Here is a 25,404-nt window from a genome sequence, read left to right on the forward strand (position 1 = left end):
TTAGCTCATATTCAGCTTATTGTCCTCTGTAACCCCCAGGTCCTTTCCTGCTGAGCTACTGCTTAACCAGTCAGGCTCCAGCCTGAGCTGGTGCATGACTTTGTTCTGTCCTAAGTGCAGGACTTTGTTCTTGTTCTTATGAGATTTCTTTTGGTCCACTCCTCCATTTGTTGAGGTCTCTCTGAATCCTAGTCCTATCCTCCAGTATATCTACTACTCCTCCCACCCTAGTGTCTTTGGCAAACTTGCTGAGGGTGCACCTCATCCTATTTTCCAGATGGTTGATGAAGATATTGAAAAAAAACCAGCTCCAGGACCAGCCCCTGGAACACTCCACTTGATACTGGCTTCCAATTAGATAGCAAGCCATTGATTACTATCCTTTGAGCCTGACGATCCAGCCAGTTTTCTACCTACCTTACAGTCCATTCATCTGAAGTGAGGCTGACTGGTCCACAATTCCCTGGATCCTCCTTCTGCCCAAGAAGGGCACTATATTTGCCCTTTTCCAGTTGTCCAGGACATTTTCTGATTGCCATGAGTTTTCAAAGAAAGTGGACAGGGGCTCTGCACTTACATAAGCCAACTCTCTCAGCACCTTTGGGTGCATTGTGTCCAGCAGCCTGGACTTTTATATAAGTCCAGCTTTTCTAAATAGTCCCTAACCTGTTCTTTCACCATTCACCTCCTCCCCAAACTTTGTTGCCAGGTGCAGTAGTCTGGGAGCTGACCTTGACTGTGAAAGCTGAGGTAAAAAAGGCATTGAGTACTTCAGCCTTTTCCACATCATCTGTCAAAAAGTTGCCTCCCCCGTTTAGTAAGGAACCCAAACTTTCCCTGATCATCTTTTTGTTATTGACATACTTGTAGTTATTCTTCACACCCCTTGCTAGCTGCAGCTCCAATTGCATTTTGGCTTTTCTGATTTCATCCCTGCAAGGCTGAGCAATACTCATACTTCTCCCAAATCGTTTGCTGAAGTTTCCACTTTCCCTCATGAATGTAGTTTAAAGTCCTCCTCACTAAGTTAACAAGCTTGTCTGCAAAGATGTTCTTCCCTCTCCTTGTCAAGTGGATCCTATCTCTTCCTAGCAATCCTTCTGGGAACAACATCCCATGTTTAAAGAAGCCAAAGGTCAGCTGGCAACATCATCTGTGCAGTTACACATTTATCTGTAGGATGCATCTATTCTTATGCAGGCTCTTCCCTTTGACTGGAAGGATCAAGAAGAAAACTGCTTGAGCCCCTGTCCCCTTCACCCATGCACCCAGAATCTGGTAGTTATTTTTGATCTGCTCCACTGATCTGTCCCTGCTAAACTGCTTCCCTTCACCAAATCTATAGTGAAGGAAGATGAGAGAGAATTTCTGGACAAACTCCCTAATGGACTGTTCACTGACTCTGAACAAGGGGCTTAAGTATTGGTCTAACTGCTGAGGTTTAGCTACTTATGCTAAATATATGCAGGTTAGTTACTCTTATTTAAGGAAAAAACTTACGTTAAAGATTGCCCTTCGAAGAGTGGGGTGATGAACTGACCTGTGAACTGCTTGCAAACCTCCCTATTTGCTGCCCCTGTTCACTCACTCTCTGGTTGTTGGAGAGCCTCCCGCTATACCTTTCTGGGCCTGGAATGGCTCTGCCCCCTTGTTAGGGATTTTGTCAGACTCAAGTCACAGTCACCAGCTAGTAGCACTCCCAGCTGTTTAGAGCACATGCCCAAACACATAGCACACCAAACAAAAACTTAGCAAGCCAAACACACAGACAGCTCTGGCTCATTTACCTTCAAGAAACAGAATGCCTTGTGCCTGGCTCCTCTTCCTCTTTCCTTTCCTTCTCTTGCTCCCTGTGAACAGCTTGCAAATTGCTCTCTTTGCTGCGCCTGTTTGCTCACTAAAATATGTATGTTATAATGATTAAAATATTAAAACATACACATTTTAATACTGAAATAAAAGTACAGAAAAGAAAAGATGGTGTTGATCACAGACTCAAGATTTTTCTTTTCCTTCCTTCTTAGGTCTGGAAAAGTATACAAATTATAAAATGAGAGTAGCAGCATCCACTACTGTGGGAGAAAGTGCTCTGTCTGAAGAGAATGATATTTTTGTAAGAACACCAGAAGACGGTAAGCATATTTTTGCACTAACATTTATTTCTTTGTTGAACCAGGTGCCTGTCTAGAGTACTGGGTGCATATATAAATAATCCAACACACGAGTTAGGATCACAGTCTAAAATACCTTTTAAAGATGCCAGATAGTCATCAGTAAAAGTGATTACTGGTATTTTTTAGTATAATTTTCCTTTTGTCATAAGCATGTATACATGAGCTAATTCTTCAGGATTGTGTGTCAGAAACATATATGCTATAAGAGATACTGTGTCAAGTAATGCTGAGTTTGCTCTACTGAACTGATACAGTAACTCAACAAGCCAAGGATACTTTGCTCCTGATAGGTAGTGTTTAAACCAGTTAAACTATACCTGAAGTTCCTTCCCACTTTTATTCATATTAAAACTAATAGTCAATGGAGTCGAGCGTAAGATGGCTCTTAAGGACGCTGTGGTGTTCAGTTGGCCAGATAGCAGTATAGATGGCCCCAGACAGCACATAGTTTATTCTTCCTTTGCCTTGGACGTTTTTGGAAGGCACATTCATACCACCTAAGGGTTACCACTCTTCTCAGGGGAGTTTTCTATCTGCTGTACTTTAGCTGGAAACTATGGGTTATGACAGCTGTGATGTTTGTGGAATAGGGCCTAGGAAACAAGAGATCCACCATTGCTTACTAGGACTTTAGTTTAGGAGGGTAAGACATGGCCACATTTTGAAGTGCATCACAGAAATGACATATATAAAACTAAGCAAGTTATTTGGATTTTCTCTTTACCAGCAGCAGTAAAAGAGGTGTTATGAATTCACTTGTTTATTTATTCATTGTTTAAATACATTAACAGACAAATACACTAACCACATGTACATCTATCAGATATATGTGGCTAGCTTTTTAGTTCAGGTTCTGAGGTAGTGGAGAGCTGCATCATTTCTTTCAGGGCACAGGAGACAATTCTGAAGGTGTTCTGGAGCATCTGGGCGTGCAGGAGATCCATCCCTCTGCCATACGCACATTGCCTCAGAACTTTTCCCTCTTCGGAAAACTATAGCTATCCAGTGTCGTGAAGAGGAGAGGACCATTTGTGTGTCTATTCCACACTACTTTGAAGTTGTTTTCCCTTAGGACTTTTGTATCATAGCAGGGAGTATCTATGTAAATGTTTCTAAATGTTGTTATATAAGGACATTAGAAGCAGTTAGTCCAACACGGCACAAGAGAGGTAGGAAGGATTTGAGCCTCTGAGAATGCTAGGCCATCCTGGTTCTTAAAAGGCATAATTGGTAGGGCTGTGTGAAGCTTTGGTTGCTGATTTGATTTGGAGGAGATTCCATCCAATTCAGTGGCCAAATCTCTGAATCCAAATTGAATCGGAAGACTGATTAAAAGTCCAAATTGATTCAGTCTCCAAATCAGTTTGGGAAAGATTTTGAGATTTGGGCAGTCCCCACTTGCTGCTGCAGGGAACTGGACCCAGGCTCTAAGCTGGTAAGTAGGGGATGGGGGGACCATGGGGAGGCTCCCCTCCAGGCCCTATCTCCTGCCTGCTCCCCCAGCCCCCCGAGTACCCCCTGACCTCCACCCGCTCTCCCAGCCCCATCAATGGCTGGCCCCACCCAGCCCCAGTGTCCCAGCACTTAAAAACAAACAAACAAACAAAAAAACCCCTGTACTCACCAGCTGCTGCAGGAGCCATCAGGGCCTCTGGGGGCTCATGGCAGAGCTGCTTCCCACGCAGTGTGGGGCAGTGAGGATCATCCCTCTGCCTGGCAGGAGCCAGTGAATGCAGGGCTTTTTTTAAGTGCCAGGACACTGGGGCTGGGTGGTGTAGCCATTGACTGGGACTGGGAGAGCGACTAGGGAATGGGGCCTGTTCAATTCAGAGATCTGGCCAAACTTCTGTCAAGCTCACTGCTGATTGATGACCATTAAAATCTGTGTATAATTCTGTGTACAGTGATGTTAAGGTTACACACAAAGCAAGTCTAGCTATAGAGTAGTATGACAGTTAAAAATCTACTTGCAGCATCTGACCGTGGGTCAGCATTCATAGTATGTTCAAAATGCCTGCACTAGATATGAATATCTCTTTTCTAGAAAAGTTGGTTATTCAGGAGGGATAGATCCAACTCATAGATATCTAAACAGGACTCAGGTGGAATTTATTTGCCTACATTCCAAAAAGTAATTTAATTTGACACAGGTCCAACCATTACAAACCACATAGAATCATTAGATATCTCAGGATTAGGATTTAGGTCAAGCATTATAGTGCCTAACTCTCAGTTCCTAAATTCTGTGGTAATCCAGATTGGAACTGGTAGGCCCTTTTATATCCATTTAAGTCCTTCACAAAAGTGGTGGAAGAGGAGAGGTGCCCTGATCCTGAAAAGGTTAAGAACCAGTGCAATAGATTAAAATTGGTATAAGTGGGAGAAGAATCAGGATAACTATCTATGGTCCTGTTCATGCAATCAGACAATTAAGCTTGCACAAAATCCTGCTGACATCGATGAGACTGTTGCATCAGCCATAGTAATTTGACAGCATGATCAGCACTGAGTTTAGACCATTAAAATGTGAGAAATGGCAACAAATCCCCATATGGATTACTGGAAGACAGAACATATGCCAACATAGATATTGTTTTAAGTAATGCATGTTTTGAGATTTTTCCAAGATGTAAAAGCAAGTATTTGCAATACTCCTTGTGTTTTTGTTTGGGCAAAGAGAAAAGATTTGGAGGAGGAGAGGATGGTGCAGGCAAGGTGGGTGGATCATGAAAAAATGTGTGTGTGGAAGAAGTCCGACTAGTTGTAAGGATTCTTGGGATTAGCGATGAGAGGATGAGTTGCTTTAAAAAAAAAAAGAATACTGAAACAGGCAGGAGCTAAGCTCCGTGAACATATAAATAAATAGCTTGAATTGCATGTGGGAGCTGAGGAAGGGATCTGAAGAAAGGCTTGATGTACAGTGGTTGACAAGATTGATGACTTTTGTGGCTTCATATTGGATGGGTTTGCATAGAGTTAAATAAAGAAAATCTAGAAAAGCTACTGTGTTTGGGGTATAAGATGATCAAAGTTTGGACTACAGTAATATTGTGGGAAAATTGGGCTAAAGTAAAAAACTGGTTAGATTTAGGCCTGGCCTATGTTGCATAATTCTGCCTATCAAAACTAAGCAAAACTAAGTATGTCCATACTTAAAGCTATACTGCGGTAGTAGAACCTCTTCTTTCTACTGACGTAATAATTTTTCTGACTGAAATAGCTTTCCGTTGCCACCCAGCAGCTAATAGAAAGTACATGTAGATGGATTTGCACCTTCTGCAGGCTGCCAGGGTCCCTTCAGGAGTTGTGGTCTCCTACAAGGAACTTGACACTGCGATGGGGGGGACATCACGAGGCCAGTCACAAAGTCAGCCTGCCCACCTGTGTAGGGCATTCCGCCCTCTTTTTCCTGCCATGCCTTAATGTCTAAAAGAAAACGTAATAATGTGGGAGGCTGCCTATTTTATGCCCTGATGCTTAGGGCGTTATACACGGCTCAGAACCTTCCCTTGTACTGTATCCCATGCCCTGTCACTAGGGCTTCCGTTCATACCCTTTCACTAGGGCCTCCACTCTGCCTACTCTGGTTGGCTCGTGCAGTCCTTCAGGCCCTATTAGGCCCTACTCTACACGGCTGCTGGACATTACTCTGCCCCCACACTGGGACTATGAGGCCTTACACCCTGTGCGTGTCAGGTGTCCGCAGACATGCCGGAACCCCACTCATAGCCTATGGCCCACTCAGGCATCAGGTGTCTGTGGACAAACCTGGACCCTTCTCTAGGCCCCACTCTCTTAGGGTGTGCTCCCCTAGTCTCCCCTCCATGGGGTAACATGCAAGTCAGAGGGGGCTGAGGCTATCTGGTGACCCATACCATCTGGTGATTGCCCTTCACTGGGGAGGCACAAGTGTGGCATTTTCTGGAAGCTGGCCTGCCACACCATCCAACTCCAGCAGGGTGTAGTTTTAGGTCATTCCCCAGGAACTGGAGACTCCTCCATCCCCATAGTTCCTTCTCTGTACCTCCACAATGTTATGTGAGCAACAGCTCCAGCTGGGCAATGTTCTCCCTCCAGCTGCTTGCCCCAACTGCTGGCTCTACTGCTCAGGACCTTCTCTTATCTCTAGCATCTGGGCCCTCTTCCCAATCAGGCAGCCTCCTGCTGGTCATGTGACTCCTGATTGGAAGTACAGTCACCTGCTGGCTGCTCTGCTGCCTGTTGTAGCCCTTAAAGTGGCAGGCATCAAAGGTGACCTGCCACAGGCATCCTTGCCAGCACAGTTTGTCTAGTGCAGCTGTGCAAATGTGCAGGCACTCTTTCATATTCCCCATGGTGACCATTGTCTTCTGGCAGAAGCCTCCTAAGTTATAGGTGAAACCTTTGTGAGAATACAGATGGTTTTCATCTCCTGTAGCCCTGGGTGTCTCTGCAGCAACACCTACATTTTCCAAACAGTATGTGCATATTTGAGAACTTCTATATGCATTCATTTAAAATTTTCAAAACTTTTTCATTTTTGTGTTCTTTGTTCCAGAACCAGGCTCCCCACCTCAGAACATAGAGTTATTAGATGTAACTGCAACAGAAATAAACTTGAGATGGTCACCACCTGATCAACCTAATGGGATCATAACTCATTATGAAGTTTCGTACAATTATGCCAATGATCTATTTATTAAAAATACCTCAAATACAAGTATTTTATTACACGGACTGAAACCATACACTGCCTACAACATTTCTGTAAGGGCTTTTACTAGACTGGGCCATGGAAATCAGTCGTCATTTCCATTATCTGTAAGAACTCCTGAAACTGGTAAGAATTTTCTTGAATCCCATAATTTGTTTATATTTGGTTGTTGGTTTGTTTTGGTTGGTTGGCACTTTAGGCACAGAAAAATCACTGTATTTTATTAAAGGCAATATATTTCTTTCTTTTCGTTAATTTTGATCCAAATTTTTTCCTTCTCCACTCATGTGCTATCTTAGTAAGAGGCAAGAAAGGGGCTGTGTTACATCCTATATTGGCTTACTTAAGTTCCAGAAAATTACTCTTGCCTTCCAGCAAAACATCTCATTTTTATGGGAAAGGAGGAATTTAAAAAAGCCAGGCTTTTTGTTGAGGATGAGAGGAGCTTGAATTTGATGTGAGAAGAGAAAGGAAGCCAATAAAATAACTCAAAGACACATGATGTCATGACTGAAATAACAGGAATATGATTTTCTTAGAAACATTTTGGAGAAGGGAAAGATTCATAGATGTTAGGGGTTGGAAGGGGCCTTACTACGAATTGGAACAGGAGATGGTTACATTAGATAAAATCGAATTTGCCCACAACAGGGAAAATATGCTTCATCACCGGGGACTACAAAGGAGAGGTAGATTTTGAACACATTAAACAGAAAAAAACAAAATGTAGTGAGAAATTTTACATAAAGGGTGAGTGTAGGAAGGGAGAAGAAAAAGAAAAGTCTGGGAGACAGTCAAGGTAGTGGAATTATTCTCTATCAATGCAGAGAAGAGTGTCTAGAGAAGGTTTAGGGGGAAAAGCTGAGGTAGTTGTTGAAGAGCAGATGTTGCAGAGGCAGCTAGAAAAACTGGGATCCCACTGAGGGTGGGATGTCAGGAGATCTGAGCAGTATTTTTTGACTAACTGGCTGATAGGTGGCGTTTGAATGACTGGGAAGAAATAAGGTTACAAAGGGAGACATTGGGGAAAGGACTGAAAGGATCTCTTAGGGATATAAACAAAGAAAGAGGACGGGGAGACAATATATATGACATTAATAACCTCGATAAGGGTAGTTTCATTGGAGCAGAGAAACAAAAGCCTAACTGGAAGGTATCCATTACAGGGGGCCAGTGAGAGTGAACTAAATGATCTAGAGTTCTGGAAGCAAAGGAAAAGAAGATGGACTCTAGATCATGTGAAAGTTCATTTTCTGTCTTGAGGAAGTTAAAAAAAAAAAAAAAAGAAAGAAAAGAAACATGAAGCTAAGGAAAGCTACAAAAATAGGCTACTATGCATAAATATGGATTTTAAAAACTGACTATATAAATGAGCATTTGAAACATTTGGCCTATGTTCATTTGGATAGGCAAAGATAATCACAGTGTGAAACTGTTTGCATTTGTTTACTTGGAAGTCAGTAACGTAATCTCTCATTTGTTCTTAAAAGTCAATGGAGACTTTAATACCAGGGCCTTAAACTTGGCGAGAATCTTTAATAAATAACTTAAGATACTGTAGTATGAAGACTGTACTGTACTAACATTATTGAAGAAATACTTTTTTGGGATCAAAATAAAAACATAATATAAGCTGAGTTACCAGGTTGACCATGTCTCCTCCTTGGTTATGGGTTGTGGAAAAGTATGTTTGTTTGCGGGGGGCAGTTCTTAAATGGAAAAAACAAATAAAAGCTTCCCTAGTACATCCTGCTTTGCGAACATTTGTATCGAAAGTACATTTGGTTCAGCAAAGGCTAAAGGAGAAAATATGGTAGAAGCCCTTTGCTAAAATACTGGCAGCCTGTCAATGAAGAGTTGTACTGAGCTGTATGAAAGGATGCACCATCGTGAAATAGGAGAAAATGAGTTGGAGGGTATTAACTGTGATGCTGAGATGTTAAAAAAAATTCAGTGAATCTAAATAAACTCTCGTTATAAATGATCAATATATTCTTTGTCTTTTTTACCTTGAAGCTCAGCTTGTTTTCAAAGTCATATGATTAGCTTTCAGTACAAAAGATCAAATATTTCCAAGATGCTGTGTGCTGTGAGGAGATGCTTAATAAATGAATGAAACTTTGACTTAAATCTTTTATAAGTCTAAATTTTCTTCCTTCAGTTCCTGATACTGCCCCAGAAAACATAGCCTACAGAAACATTTCATCTATGGAAATTGAATTGTCATTTTTTCCACCATCTGATCCCAATGGGATCATACAGAAGTACACTGTATACCTCAGGGAGAGTAATGGAACTGAGCAAAGAATCATAAATTCAACCCACCAGACGCTGCGCATTGCAGGTCAGTATGTGAAAATTTGAAACCTAATTGTGTCCAGCTTAGGTTATGTTTTTATAGGTCACGTTGTATAACTTGTATCAAACTTGTTCGCATGTTCATTTAACTATCTGGAGATAGTTTGATGGAAATATTCATGACTTACAAGATGTCACTACATCTCACATTTTGAGAAGATGGCCACCACTGACAGTAGACTCACTGCTATTTGCGCATTTAACAATTTTCATCCTGTAATTAGTTCCATTGACTTCAGTGGGACTACAGATAGGTATAAAATTAACTATGAATGTAAGGGTTGGGATTAGAATATAGTTTTCAAACACAGTTATCTACTTTATAGATTAAAAAAAAAAAAGTTCCAATGGTTTTTTCACCATGTGAATTTGCAGAATTTTATATCAGAACTTTTAGACTTCTGAAATATTAGAAGATATTAAATCCTTTAGATAATGGAAGATGCTGAGATTTAATTCAAGTTCAGGTTGATTTTACTCACCTCCCAGTTTCTAAAATAAATTATAAATATTATTTTCATTGAGCTGTGACAGAATATGTAATGATTGTGAGCAATTACATTGTTGTGCTGTAGGAGTCAGAAATATTTGGTTTGAAAAGTCTTTGATTTGCTTTTCGTCATTTTGAATACAAAATGTGACGTCAATAAGCAATTGTAGATTTATTCAATATTTTTTAAAATGAGGCAGGGATATAGTTATGGGCTGAGAATCCCAATTTACTCTCTCTTTTTTAAAAAAAAATCTTGGCTGTCAAAGAAGCCTCTGTAACTTATTATGTAGTTTACTGAATTCTATTTTATTTAGGTTTAAAGAAATACACAAAATATACAGTAGAAATATCTGCAAGCACTACCAAAGGTGAAGGGGTTCGTAGTGCACCACATGACATAATGACAGATGAAGATGGTAAGTAGTATCCCTGTACATTTTATTTCTATTAGACTGGTCTTAACATTTATTTTAAAAGTGTATATTTTTTTTACTTTTGATGTTTTCAATGGGTACTTTCCATTTAGATGTTAGGGATCTTTACTCTTATTGGAACACATTTTGCCACACCAAAAGAGTGCTGCATTTGGAAATGTAGCTTACCTTTCATTAGCATCTTATCCAGTGGTGTAACTAAAGTGTTGGGGGTGGAGTGGAGGGTGGAGACTGGAGCACCAACCCTAACCATCAGCTTGGGCAGGCCACAAAAATAGCAGCTGCTGTGTTGTTGCTGCTAGCCTGAGCATTGCTGCTCCCCAAGGTAAAGAACCGCCCAGGTACATCTCCAGACTTATCCACATCTTGTAATTTTTGTTAAATTAGAAAGAGTGATTTTCTTATTCTCTTTGCATATGAACCAGGGACATCTTCAGCTCTTGTGCTCCAGATATTGTTGGGTTCTTCCTAACTATTTACATTTTATATTTATTTGTACTGTGGTCGTGCTGAAAAGCCCTAATCAGTAGCACTAGGTTTCCTGAACTGATTATGGAGCAGGAGCCAAGGAAGGACCTAGTACACTACTGTCTCTTGTAACTAGTCTAGTAGGGTATGTTATCAGAGTACATAATACCTTTGATATAATAGTATCAGAGCATCTGTGCTTCTTGGAGGCATCAAACTTGCATTAAACTGAGCTCCTTAGGGGACAGCCTGCTGTGGTGACAGGTCTCTGCAAAACTCCCAAAGTGGCCAAAAGATTTCAGAGTTGGGTCCATATTAGATTGATCAATCCAAATGTTGCTATAGTGCATTGCCAACATTATACTTAATGCCATCTTTTATCAAAAGTGTTTTTTTAAAGAGTAAATATTCATTCTTTATGTCGGTAGGGTGTATGCAGGCTAAATAAAGAGCTGTGTCGGTTAAAGACAGTATCTGAGAAATCACACATGCCTGAGAGGTGACATTTACTATTTACTAGACCTTTTACTGTAGTGCCACTGAGGATAATATAACAAGTAAAATACTAAATACAGCTGTCACCATTTTTCCTCCTGTAAATAAAGGCATGCACTGAATTCAATAAGCTTTTGTTCAGACAGAATTGAGATCTCTTTCAAAAGGTACCAAAAGTAAGCAGTTAAAGAGGACATTTCTGCTATCCTTCATAGTAAAGAAAAAGGAGGAAGAACAGAAAAATAAAAATATTTATAATATGCCACATGTATCATATTCACAAGTACACTGTGTTCAGAATACCAGACCAAATGCCTCACAGATTTGCTAACAGCTATGCTTATGTTCTCAATTTCCATGCATGACTACAACTATGACCTGAATTTTTACTACATGATGCTGCTCTGTTTAATTTGGAAAATAAAAGTATGTTAACATTATTGTGCAGTAGTGTCTACTGCTGTATGGTAGCTGTGAAGAAAATAAAATCTTTTACTTCCTCAGTAACATGTTAGTAGAAAGCAGTATTAATACTAAACACATACATGGGTACATTTGCATCACAATTAGCATCAAAACTTGTTATAACATTTTCATTTAACTGTGATAGGTCAGTGCTAGGTGGTTAGACAGCTGTCCACTATTCACCTTAAAATGAATGTTAATTGTCTTGTTCATTGAAATACATGTATAGTTCTTCCGTGACATGTTTAAGGTATGGATATGTTCTTTATTAGGTAGAATGAATAGATTTAACTCCTGCACGGTATCCCTCATTTTTATCATCTCTCAATGCCATGAGAATCAATTTTCCCACCTTTTTGTGCTTCATATAATTATTTCCAGCTCCTTTTCTTCTCAGGGGAACTCTTTTGCTATATTTTACAAGCATTCACACCTATAAAGTTCACGTTTTTATTGGAAGGAGAAAAATCACAATGTACTTGAACAGTAGAAGAATCACTGTGACATGCCCATTGCTCTGTTTTCTCATGAAATATTTTTTCCATTGAATAACAGAAACAGATGTTTTAACACCACCATGCAAAATCTTCCTTTATCATCTGGCTGAAAAAGGAAAAGAAGTTGGCTGTAGCAACACTTGATATGAATACTGTACCTGTGTGGTTCCATAATTCACTTTCTAGCACAACTAATTAAAATCTGATTTAAAGATACTGCATTTAACCATGTCATATAGATCTTAGCTGTTTAACAAGATGTTGTCCTGTATTTTCACTTTATAGCTCCTAGTTCTCCTCCAGAATCCCTTTCTGTAAAACAGTTGTCGGGTGTCATTGTGAAGTTGTCATGGAAACCACCACTGGAGCCAAATGGAATTATCCTTTATTACACAGTTCATGTCTGGTAAGGTTTTCTGGAAATGGTTCTGACGATAAATATTAAACTGTAACCTAATAGGAATGTAAGGTTTTTCTTACAGAATTTGTTGATTTACACAATTATTGAGAGAGAATATTAATAACTCATATTAAAATCCTAGTTTTTTGTATATTTGAATTCAGTTCTAAATAGAAGTAGGGAAAATGTAGACAAATGTTTTGCAAGAATCTCAAATACTTTTTAAAATTTATGGGGTTTGAAAAATGACTTTTAATTATCCAAAGATCACCAATCTTGGTTTGGACTGTTAAAGGTCCAGCTCCCCTGAACAACAGATTATCTTTCAAGCTTAAGGATGAGTAAACCTTCTTCTGACTGAGCTATCTAAAATACTTTTTTTTAGCTCTCATCCTGTGGCCCAAGCAAGCAAAGATTTGTTACGAAAAGAGTCTTTGTCCATTCTGACATTGGTAGTAGCTGTAACTTGTATAGATTGTGTTTCTTATGATTTGAGCACCTCACATCACTTTGTTGTCTCAACTCTAATGCTACCTCTTAAATAACTTCTTTCCTACCAATTGTTTGGTAGGATTGCCAGTGTTTGTCAGTGCCACTTGTGTTCTGCCTCTTTCTCTTCCATACAACATTAAAAATCTCAGCTCAAAACCTCTCTCGTTTTTCTCTTTTTAATTCTACCTGTTCTACAGAATTGGTATCTCTTCCTTTTTGTTTTTCCGCTTATGTTTACTGATGTAACTCTTGTCTTTTCCCTTTCCGTATTCTTGCTGTGTTTGATTCTTATTTGCTGTGGCACAGACAAAATTGGACTGTCATTAAGCAATAATCTTGGAAGGCCTTTGGGTGAAAGCTTCTATTGACTTTGAAGGAAGTTTCCTCTTGCATCTTTTAATTTTATTCTCAAAATTGTTGAGAACACTTTTGGGGGGAAAGTTACAAACTCCATAATTTTAAATACCAAGCCTGGCTTAGCCAACCAGCATTCTTGAGGTAGTGCTTGTCTTCAGTTCAACATTTTCCATTGAACGTAACCAGTGCCAAGGACAAAAAGAAACAAATAAATAAAATGCAGTTCTTTTGAGAATGTAAAAGAATAAATTAACAAACTTTTTATTACATTTATTAATGGTGCGTTTATGGTGACTATGGAGCATTTGACAACTTTCTCACTAAAATAGGATGAAGATTCCATCATTAAACCATAACTGCAAACCAATATAATGACAATGATGATAATAATAGGATGCCGTTACCATTATTATTATAATTATATTAATGTTAGACATGGAATATGGCCCCATGTTGCTGGATGCTGTAGAAACAAAATGGGCAGACAGCAGCAAAAACAATGACTTAGCTGTATGATCCGGAGGCACAACTGCTGAAAGAGTGGGGTCTTTCTCTATAATAGAGAAGAATCTGTACCAGGGGGCTTACCCCAGAGCCACAACCCAGGCCAGGGTCATGGGCTCCAAAGGTCTACAGCTCTGGGTAAACCAGGCCTATTTATAAAGATGCTGAAGTTGCCTGTTCCTACTTTTTAACTCCTAGAAGTACAAGGTCTGTGGCCTTGTGGCTGTCTAATAGGAATCCATAAAGGATTCTGCCTTGTAAGATTTTGAACCCAAGCTGTTTTGGATTCAATATTTCAGGCTCAATCAATTTACATTTTCCAATGAAATAAAGTTTTATCATAAAATTGACAACCACTTTCTACTTACAAAGTATGAGGATTAAATAAATGTTAATCTTATTTGTGGTAGCTACATGGATCTAGTTCATTTCTGTAATTTGAATGAAAAGCTTACTTTGTGAGAAGTGGGTTGTTATTTTATTTTTAGAACAGCACCTGGGTACTAATTATTCTCTATTACAAATTCTTTAGCTTAGCTAATATAGTTCATCTTGTGTAAAATGCTTTCTTTCTCTTAACTGCTCCTACTTACTACACTTTTAGGTTGCAGTTCTGCAGGCTTTAACTACAATTCAGCCCATCAATATATGCTTACTACTTTATTGTTACTTGTGTTTAAATATTCAGTTACTTTTCTAAATAGGATATTAACTCCTCTTTTAATTATTTTTAAATTGTTATCTAATTCTCTCTTTCCTATACCCTGATTAAGGACTGAGAACATTTAGGCAAATGAGTACCATATTTACTTGAATCCAAGATGACCCTGAATTTAAGATGACCCCACAGTAATTAGATCTTGTATATGGAAAATTTATAAATTTGTTCTAATATTCCCTGTATACAATCTAATTAATTCCTTCCTTCCACTGCTGCAGGGGGAGTAGGCAGTAGTGGGGAAGGTAGCACAAGGAGGTCAAGTAGGTAGCCTCTGTCTCTGCCTGCTCCTTGCCTGCCCTTGTGAAGTCTCAGGTCTACCCCTTCCCCCAGCATCTGTTCTCTCCTCTCATCCCCTCTGTTTCCTCCTTCCACCAGCCTCTGCCCAATTTGGCAAGCTCCATCCCCATTCCAGCCTCGGGCCTTGATACCAACCCAGCCCCATGCAGCCATATGGGCCATGCACCACTACTGTGGGGCTCGGCTGGGGCCATGCTCAGTGCCCTAGGTTGCATCATGCACATAGCCTACTGGTGCAAAGCAAAGGTAAAGGAATGAAGGGAGAGGGGCAGAGAGAGAGATAGGAGAAGAGGCTGTGTGTGTGGTGGGGAGAGATGAGGCAGTGTGGGGGGAGGTTATGAAGAAGGGCAGTGGCTTCATCTATGGCCTTGACCCTGGATAGGGGATGGTGCTTGAGCAACAGCTGCCGTGTGCCCCCCATCCTTTTACAGGAGTCTAAGATGAGAGGTTTTTCCCTCATGTTAAATGGGGGGACCCCATTTTAGACTTGAGTAAATATAGTCATTTTTTATAAGACTGGAATTACTCCCATGTGCAAGTGTTTTCAGGATTAAGGTGGACAACCTTGTTGGCACTGGATTTGTGAGCCAGATACCTTGTTCCAGGTGGACCCAAACCCTCAGGCTGACCATGACCTTTCCATTTGATAAGAGGCAAATTTATTTCTACACAGTGATAGCAGATAAAAATAATACAAGCAATTCTATATATCTACTAGTCCTAGGGCTGTCATCAGAGTCAAGGTACATCTGGCCAGGGTGCGAGCTTCACTCTGAGATTCTCTCTTGAATGTCAGATATCAGCAGCCTGGAGGTTGGAGGCTGAGGCACACTCCCTCTCCCCACCCCCCAGCAGGGATGAATGAGGTGAGCTGGTGATATACCCTCTGTCCATGGTGCCTTGGGTTCCCCTCTTGGAGACCCTCTGCTGTTCTAAAGTCCCTTCTTTTGTATTCTTTTCCCCTCCTGATGGCTCGGCTATCGCTGATTGGTCTCTCTCTGGTCATCATACTGTCCACGTTCTGTTCTGTCAGCATATTCTTTTGTGTTACAAACCCATTACATATATACATCCTAATTTGGGCTTTCTGGGCCTTCTCTTAATTTGGTCTGTTCCCCCAAAACCAGAGGTCTCAGGCTCACCACTCTTGGGCTTTGTGAGCTGGTGCCACCTTATATTATGTTATGGAACCGTGTGGTACATGCCCACAATTTCCCAGGCTACATGTATATCCATTGGCCTTGTTGCTTGCCTGGATTAGGCATCCTGCCTGCCTTGAAGGCTATAAAACTGTGTGAGAACCAGGCCTTTAAAAATCAATTAACCCTTGCTGTTGTCCTGGGCTAGTATTCTAATGCATATATATTGCTGATAAAGTCAGCACCAGGAGTGGCTTGTGAGTTGGGGAAGAGGTGGGGAGCTGCTGGTCTGCGGGGGTGAGAACAGTGGGCTGGGGGGCTAAAAATAGCCTGGTGGTAAGTAGGAAAAGCACAGCCCCGGGGCTGGGCAGGTAACTGTACTGAAGTTCCATTCAGCTGTCTAACCTAGACTGATTTAAGTTTGAGTGTACATGGATCCAGGTCTATCTTAAACCTGGTTCTGCTCTTTTTAGACCTTAGGTCTATATGCACAGAACTTCTGTACTGTTACAGGTTTAGACTGATTTGTGATCACTGAGACTGGGTCTAAGTGTAAAGTCTCCATCTGGACAAACTAAGTTAGAGTAGGTGGCTATTTTTAATACAATCTAACCTCCCCCTAACTTCCTCCCCTTCTCCCTTTTTGGAGGATTGGGGCCTTAACTAGTTTTATTCTATTTTCTTTTGTAACAGTATAACTTATATAGTTAGTTCAGTAATTTCCTACTCTTTGCTGTTTTTACATTGTAATTTCAATTCCATTCCAAAATTGTATTAATGTCATACTTTATAATCTTTCTAGGTCAGTCTCTGCCTGGCTAGTGTTCAATTCTGAATCCTTTCCACCAAAATAAACTGTGCATTAGCTAATTCTGAGTACATACCATCTTCTATAATTCAATTTAAAGTAATGGATTTAACCTTACGCAGAAACATTTGGGCCTACTGCCTACTATTAGCTTTTTATATTTCTCTCTTTCTGTTAACTGTTTGGGGGTTTTTTTGTTTTTTGTTTTTGTTTTGTTTTTTTGTTTGTTTTTTTTTTACGTCTTTGGGAGGCAGGGATGGAGAGAGTGAATCACAGGAACCACCCCAGGCCCTGTGCTTTGGGAGGCCCAGTGGACAGTGCCGAACAGGGCCACTGGCTGCTGCATGCCACCAGCTCCATACTCCAGCCGTTCGCCACCCCCGGTCCTGCACTCCAGCTGCTTACCCCCTGCTCCATGCTCTGGCCACTCGCCAGCCCCCTTCTCCGACCCCGCCCCACACAGGCTGATATGCCCTGGGCCCTGCACGCCCCTAGGGGTGGCTCTGTGTCCTCCTGTATCTTTCACAAGGGTCCTACATAACTGTATGATATTTATTATTATATAGGCATACTTGTCTTTGATATTCTGTATAATTTCCAGTCTGCTATACTTTACATATGTGTTTCTGGTTTTTAGCACAGTGAGAAGGCCTGCTGAGGTCCATGTGGGGAAAGTAGGTTGTTTTTCAGGATACATATACAATCTGGACTGGCTTTCTTTTGTTTTAATCTCAAACAACTATTTTTAACTATTATGTATAAATAGGATATATCACAATATTGTTTTCTGGGGTTTTTTTTAAATAAAACTTTTTATACTAAACCACAGTTTGCCATTAATGCATTTATATAATGAAGGAAATATTTTTTTTCTTTAGGGATAAAATGTCAAAAAGAAGTGTTAATGTCACTGAAACATCGCTGCAGTTCACAGACCTTGAAAATAACAATGAATATAGTGCTTATGTAACAGCAAGTACCAGATTTGGGGATGGAAACATAAAAAGTAGCATGATAAAGTTTAGAACTTCTGAAGGAGGTAAGTTTATTTACAGTAATAAATCATGCAAACATGCTTGAGTCGTATTAAGTCATAATTCTGTGTCAGTCCATTTTAAACGTATAAAATGATTGATGCGAAAGCTGGGATTTGACTAGCCAAGGACACAGGCACCCTATATATTTACATTCCCATTGGAAACATAAGTCTCTTCAGACATTTTGTTGGAAGACATGAAAGATGAAACAGCCATTTCATTTTACACTTTGAAATAAAAGTAAATGAAGAAGGTTTGTTTGAATTGTAATCTCCTCTCTCTTGCTGTGACAACCTTTTCAGAAGGAAAGTACCAACATGTAACATCTCTCTCACAGACACTGAATTTAATTGGTTATAGTCTAAAAAAGAAATTCTGGTAACATGGGTTCCATGTTAATTTTATCTTAATTTCATATCCTTCACAAATGAAAGATTTTATTTATTTTATTCTACTGAATGACAATCTTGTACACTATGTTGAAGGCTGAATTTGTTTTTGTTTCTGGTATCACCAGTTATAAGAGTTTTGCCACTGAAACTTAGGTCTCTTTCTTGCAAAGAACTGCATGCAGTATAGCTTTTTCTAAACCTGTGTGGAGTTTTACTGACCTTAGTATGGTTCTATGTGAGCATGTATACAGTTGATTGCAGGATTACGACCTTAGGCTAACAGACATCACATTTTTCTGAGACAAACCATTTTATCCCAAGACAAAGTGCAGTCGTTCAGACACCCACGTCCATTATTCTAGAATAAATCCTAAAAGGGTTCATGAGATAACAAGTACTAACAATTTATCCCAGGACATCACAGAGTGCATCTGAATAGTTATCCTTGCACTGAATTGTTGAATAAACGGGAGAAAAATGGCAGTGCACTGATTAGAAGGGTGCAAATCCCAGGACATTTCTGTTTCAGGACAAACACAGGCACAACTTGTCCCAGGACAGGTACAATATCTGTTCTTAGCCTTAGTTAGACTTTCTCTGGGTGATGTGGCAAACTAGAGCAGAATCCATCTTCAGCTAGAGTGGAATACATTTTCTAGCTGTATTGGTTCTGCATTAGTGTATGCACAGAAAATGTTCATTAGAAGATACATGATTGCATGTGGGACTAGGTGGATTTTTAAATAGTTTACTTTTTGGACAGTATGCATTTCGTTTATGTAAAACCATTTTAGTAAACCAAGTAGCCCAGTAGTTAGGACACTTATATGGGGTAGGGGAGACTCAGAACCACTCTGCCTGATCAGGAATTTGAATCAAGATGTTCCACGCCTCAGGAGAATGTTCTAACCATCATGCTGTAGGGCTTTCTGGGGTGGGATACTCCCCATCTCTCCTCTTAACATGGGCTCCAACTTTGTTTAAAATAATTAACAATTCAGAGATGAAGAGTGAAAATGACTTGGTAGTTGGGCTGTTGGAGCTTGTACCTTGAGGGGATCACCTTGATTCCAGTTCCTGCTCTAATTAATATAATTTTTTTTATATGAGATGGGATGGTGTCAACAGGAACGACTCAGAACAGTCTGTTTCAGAGTACCTATAGCCCATTGGTTGGGACAGTCTCTGGGATACTGGAAGGTGTGACATAAATCCTTTTAGGAGAAAGAGGAGGGAATTGTCCCCTTCATATGCTGGATGAGAACACTAATCACGATCCTGTTAGGTAGAAGGGCAACAGTCCTACACACCATTTATTCACACAATCCTATATATATGCTGTTTGTGTATGAAAATGTGGGCAAATCTTAAATATGTCCTTGAAAAATTAGGGCTATAAAAATCTGATGTAATCATTCCAGAAGAAGGGACATATGTGATTTTCAGTAACTTCGTAAATACTTTCAATCTGAGTAAGGATTTCTTTAAGTTTTGTAAGCATAAATCTTAGGCAATAAGAACTCAAAAAGTTCATGTTATATATGCTACATCTTAATGCTTTTCCAGCACCATCTGATCCACCAAAAGATGTAACGTATGCAAACCTCACATCCTCATCAATATTGGTCTTCTGGTCCCCTCCTCAAAAGCCTAATGGGATTATACAGTATTATTCAATTTATTACCAAAATAATTCGGGCATTTTTATGCAGGTAAGTTTTTTCCGTTTAATTTTTTGTAGATTTCTTCACAAAGAACTCATTTGAATATTTAATGCCTCTTAGAAGTTAATAAACAAAATCTATCATAAACTTCATATACTTTTTCACTCTTCCCTCATCACCAGACAGTTCTGTTTTTCAGTATACTGTTAAAAGCAGAAGTACATTACCTAATTGTCACCTTGAAATTGCATAAGAAGCATTCCAAAATTCCTGTGCATCTAAGTGAACACTCATACCTTTAAGCATGAGAAAGGGCTTATGTACACAGCAAATGGATCAGTTTCATGCAAAATAAATTATCTGATGTTCTAGACTGTAGAGTTTTTAAATTATATATGCACAGCACAATTACAGTGCTTGTATATGCCTGAGTATGTGAAGCCATGTGTTATATAACAGTTACATCTACTAATTAGAATTCTTTTTTTTTTCTGGAACAGCCTTAGTATTCCTTTTAATGTACATATTTGCATAATAATAAAAATCAAAAGATAGCATTACTATGCAGAAGATAATGCATTTTAGGATGTTGCCTCATATTCTATGACTTCTGTAGTGTGTTTTCTTTCTAAAAAGGGTGCTGCATAATAGGTCTGTACTGTCTGCCTCAATGACTGAATCTAAACTTTTCTGCAAAGTGAAACAGCTCCAGCAGGAAGTATGGAGGAAGACCCATCTCAGAGTACCCTGTATCTTGGTGGGTAGGAACTTTATCAACAAGAGAGGTTGACAACACTCCACTCCAGATTAGTTTATAGCTCGGTAGTTAAGGTGGCAGACGCTGCCCTAGAAGGTGGGAAATGTGGGCTTGAAACCACTCGCACTGTGAAGGGTCCTTAATCCAGGTCTTTTACACAATGAATACAAATGGTTATCACATTTGCCTCCTTTTGTGAATCTAGTGAAGAAGATTTCTTTTAATGCAAAATTATGCTGCTAATTAAGGTTGAATACCCAAATACTTTTAGGCTGGCCCAAATAAGATTATTTGTCCAATTTATTATTCGGAAAAAACAAACAAGCAAGAACTATTTGCTAAGTTCTAGTCGCTAGTAATAATAGTTGCCACAACATTTGTGTTTCTGCCCTTCGTCTAAGGTTTTAGTGCTGCTATCTGTTTTTCTTTCCTTCCAGCTCCTCCTTAGTACTGAACTCGGTGCACTGTTTTTTCCCCATTTTCTCTCTCTCAGTATGTCTGCCTTTGGATTGTCAGCTGCCTTATTTTTGTTCACACATGCACTGAATGGAACCCATCCAACCATCTAGAAGGTAATGCATACCTAGCCATAAGGAACATTACAAAGGAAGATACAGAGAGCAAGGAGAAGGAGATAGGGCTTGCCTCTAATGTAGTGTTAATTCAAAATATAATTCTAGCAGTTTCCCTATTCCCAATTCATGCAATCCATGCAAAAAAAAATCTCTAGAGTGACTTAGAGTGTGCTTTAAGCTCAAGATAGTTGGCCTGTCAGGGGCTGTGGGTTGAAGCTTGAGCAGTGCTGAAGCTCTAACTAGTAATGCAGCTTAGAGTCCCCTCAAGTGGAGGAGTGTCTTCTTAAACTTCTTTTCCAAGGGCCATTCCTTGTGTATATCCCACCTTCTGACTAGAAGTATTTCCACCTAGGATAAATAGCACATGTCAGTGTGTGGTTCTCATCTGGAAAATGGCTCTTAGCACCTGTAGCATTTGCTTTAGCTCCATTAAAAGCTTGAAGATGCTGTAACACTGGGGGAAAAGACCAGAACTTCAAGTGTGGTGAAACCCCTACCAGCTCAAGTTATTAGAAGCATTCTGGAGTCTTAACGTCCTATCCAGTTCAAGCCTTCAAGGGCCATTCTCAAGGTCACAGGTGCCCAACCACAGAAAACCTTAAGAAGTACCTGGATCTGAGGCCTGTGCTGGCCACAGTGATCTTGGGTGAAGAAGAGACTACACTCACCATTGGGGCCCCAATACTGTGTCCTCACCCAGGGCTTCAGGGAAGAAATGGAGGACCAGAATGGGGAAGAAACAGCAGATGAATTGGCACTGCCTCAGCCAGGTGAGGACTCAGCTCATCATTGTTATGGTTGGGTGGGCTGGGGAAGGATATCCAAAGCCTGTTACTGCTTGCATAAAAGTAATCTATACTGGGGGATAGTATATGGTAGGCAGCTCTTATGAGCCTCGGAACTGCTTTGTATTTCTCCCTGCTTCTCCTTTGGCAACCATCCCTCCTTCAGCCTGGTATACTGAGGGCAAGCTTCAACTACTGTTGTCTCTCGCACTGTTAAAAGTCCTCAGTAGTGAGCTTCCGGCAGTTGTGCCTCTGCATTCTCTGCTGGGCCTAGCCCAAATTTCTCCATGCCAGCCCAAATATAATATGTGAGATCTAAGGGTGTTTATACATGTGTTCTGGAGGGGGAAGGAGAGGAAAGGGGGCACTTTAGAGTGGCTCTGAGAGCTGCTTTAGTTTAAAACATCCAGAGCATAGAGGTGATGTGCAACAAGGGGGGCATGGTAGGGCACATGCCTTCCCCCCCCCCCTCCCCACCCCCCGAGATTGGCCCTCACTGGCCAGGGAGTGGGGGCACTGAATGAAGTGCCGGCAGGTGCCCCCCCCTCCCTCCCCCCGAGATTGACTCTGGCTGGGACTGAGAGAAATGCCAGTGGCAGTTCTGGTTTTGCCACTGGCACTTCCAGTTTTGCCACTGGCACTGCAATCAACTGCTGGTCCCTTCCCCCACCATTGGCAATTGGCTGCTGGGGACCCTCCCTCCCTCCCCCACATAGTCGGTGATTGGCTGCTGGGGATGTCCCCTGTAGTCAGTGACTGGCCACTGGTGCCCCCCTAGACTCTGGAGGCACCAGTCACATGTGATCCAGAGTGTCAACTCTGCACTTCAAAATGGTGGCAGGGATGCTTTATTTAAAGCTTGTCAAATGAGCTTTAGATAAAGTGCCCCTGCTGCCATTTTGAAGTGTGGAGACACTGATACATGAGAGACAGGAGGCTGCTGGAGCATGGTAATTGCCATGTTCTGGCAGACTCAATTATGAGTCTGCTTTAATGCACTGGAATAACAGTATGTTGGAGCAGCCTCCTTGCTCGTGTATAGGCACCCTAAGATAGGAATTTCTAGTAGATTTCTAGGCAGCCTCAATTTTGCAGCCCTCAGTTGTAGATGACTGTTCCCTGCCAGGTATTGATTCGCTTCTTAGTCTGGAGTGGTCCAGCACATACATTGAGTCTTAGGAGACATCTAGAGAAAGTGATGGATTGGACCAAATGACATCTCATGAGGCATGTAGGACAGAACAATCCCATGCATCAGTACAGACTGGCTAAGCAGTAGTTTTGCAGAAAAGTACCTAGGGGCAGTGGACAATAAGCAGACAAGGTTCTTTGAGTAAATGTGATATCTTTTATTAGACCAACTAAATAGTTGGAAAAAATTGTTCTTCGCAAGCTTTCAGGTACAACACCCTTCTTCAGGCAGAGAGAGAGTCTACAGTTGTATTGTACTCTCCTGGACAGGATAGAAGCCAGTATGCAGGAAGGCAGTCAGTGACAATAAGCTGAATATGAGCCAGCAGTGTGCCATTGTTGCAAAGAAGGCTAACGGCATTCTGGGCTGCATTAGTAGGAGTGTTGCCAGCAGATGGATGGTATTCCCCTGTATTCAGCACTGAGGCCACATCTGGAGTACTGTGTCCAGTTTTGGGTCCCCCACTACAGACAGGATGTAGACATATTGGAAAGAATACAGCAGAAGACAATAAAATGATTAGGGGTCTAGGGCACATGTTTTGTGAGGACAGGCTAAGAGAACTGGGCTTATGTAGTCTGAAGAAGAGAAGACTGAGAGGGGATTTAATAGGAGCTTTCAAGTACCTGAAGAGTGGTTCCAAAGAGGATGGAGGTAGGCTGTTTTCAGTGGTGGGAGATAACAGAACAAGAAGCAATGGTCTCAAGTTGGTGCAAGGGAAGTTTAGGTTACATATCAGGAAAAACTTTCTCACTAGAAGGGTAGTAAAACACTGGAATAGGTTACCCAGAGAGGCTGTGGAATATCTAGCCTTACAGGTCTTTAATACCAGGCTAGAAAAAGCCTTGTCTGGAATGATCTAGTTGAAGATGATCCTGCTTTGAGCAGGGGGTTGGACTAGATGACCTCCTGAGGTCCCTTCCAACCCTCATTTTTCTATGATTCTATCACTTTCCTCAGAAGGACTAGTATAACTTGAGCACGTTCTTTCAATGCCACTTCTACTTTTCCTGGTGCCCCCCCTATACTCCTCACCTATGCTCAAACTGCCTGTTATCTTAGACAGATAACTCATGTGCTCTTTCTTTGTCTTATAGAAACAAAATGAATCCCAGCCATCAACCCAGAAAACCTCTGACTGTTTGCAGCAGGGTCCAGAAAAGGAAAAAGAAGGAGACAGAGGAGTACTGGTTAATGGAGATGTACAGAGACAATAGCAGGAAGCATGGCCACGGTTTTGTGCTTCAGAGGGAGATGTTAAAGCAAGAATATGGATTTGATACTGTAGCTGAGAGAATGCTGGTGGTAGGGGACTTAGTTACTACATACTTCTTCCATGAATATGCAATATGAAAGCAAGGCCCCCACCAATCTGAGGTGAACCAGCAGCAAATATCCATATTTGCCTTTTTGGTATCAGTTAGTAGCTGGCAGAACAGCTCAGTCCCAGTACTGCCTCAGGGCCAAGGCCAGACTCATCTTGCAGCTGTGAATTCTCATCCATGATGCCATGAGCTGCTGCCAACAACCTCTGGGAAGAAAGAGCCTCACTTCAAGTTTGGCTTCATTACTTTATCTCAGTGTAGTGAAATGATGACCAGAGCCTTGACCGTGCAAAGTTCTCATACACGTGACATGGCACTGCACCACTAATGTGCATCATTCCCTATGCCAGAAGTGGACTGCTACTGGGTTTCACTGTTTAAAGCAGAAAGATAGTTTTCACTGTGGAGCTGCTTAATTCCTAAAACAGCTGCTCTGAAAATATTTTTCATTGGCGCACAGTAGAAAGATTAAATCAGCTGACAGTAATTAGTTGCTGTTGCACAATTAAATGCATAGAGCTGTCATATTGTATTCTTAGATTTTAATAAATTCATTCCCTTTGTTTCCATGAGTGCTGTGTGTCTGCTGGAGGGGAAGGGGTTGCTACACAATTGTATTTTAGCATCACTACCTCAATACATTTACATACAGTGAAAGATTTCCTGAATAGAGACGGTGATTAAGGGCGCACCAGCCAGCCTGCCCTTCCAGCCTAGGCAGCAGGGCTGAATGAAACTTTTGTCCCTGATTCGATCTGGCAGAGATTTGGCCCAATTCTCCAAATCTGAATCAAATCAGAGGACCCTTTAATCTCTCTGAATTGATTCGGAACCCTCCAAATTGATTCAGAGATATTCAGAGATTTGGACATAGAGACAGCT

General features: G+C 40.8%; 1 protein-coding gene across 1 annotated transcript in view; it reads left to right on the plus strand.

Annotated features, from left to right (window-relative positions):
* The window catches only part of PTPRQ (protein tyrosine phosphatase receptor type Q), a 217,980-nt gene that overhangs the window by 91,391 nt on the left and 101,185 nt on the right, over positions 1 to 25,404 (plus strand). The window contains exons 30-36 of the mRNA XM_090042600.1: positions 2,025 to 2,132; positions 6,712 to 6,993; positions 9,029 to 9,211; positions 10,033 to 10,134; positions 12,363 to 12,483; positions 17,674 to 17,834; positions 19,791 to 19,936. Coding sequence (XP_089898726.1) covers positions 2,025 to 2,132; positions 6,712 to 6,993; positions 9,029 to 9,211; positions 10,033 to 10,134; positions 12,363 to 12,483; positions 17,674 to 17,834; positions 19,791 to 19,936 — 1,103 coding nt within the window. The remainder of the gene's footprint in view (positions 1 to 2,024; positions 2,133 to 6,711; positions 6,994 to 9,028; positions 9,212 to 10,032; positions 10,135 to 12,362; positions 12,484 to 17,673; positions 17,835 to 19,790; positions 19,937 to 25,404) is intronic.

The sequence above is a fragment of the Crocodylus siamensis genome, chromosome 4, assembly GCF_052110815.1.
Source record: "Crocodylus siamensis isolate JL-2025a chromosome 4, ASM5211081v1, whole genome shotgun sequence".
Classification (NCBI taxonomy): Eukaryota; Metazoa; Chordata; order Crocodylia; family Crocodylidae; genus Crocodylus; species Crocodylus siamensis.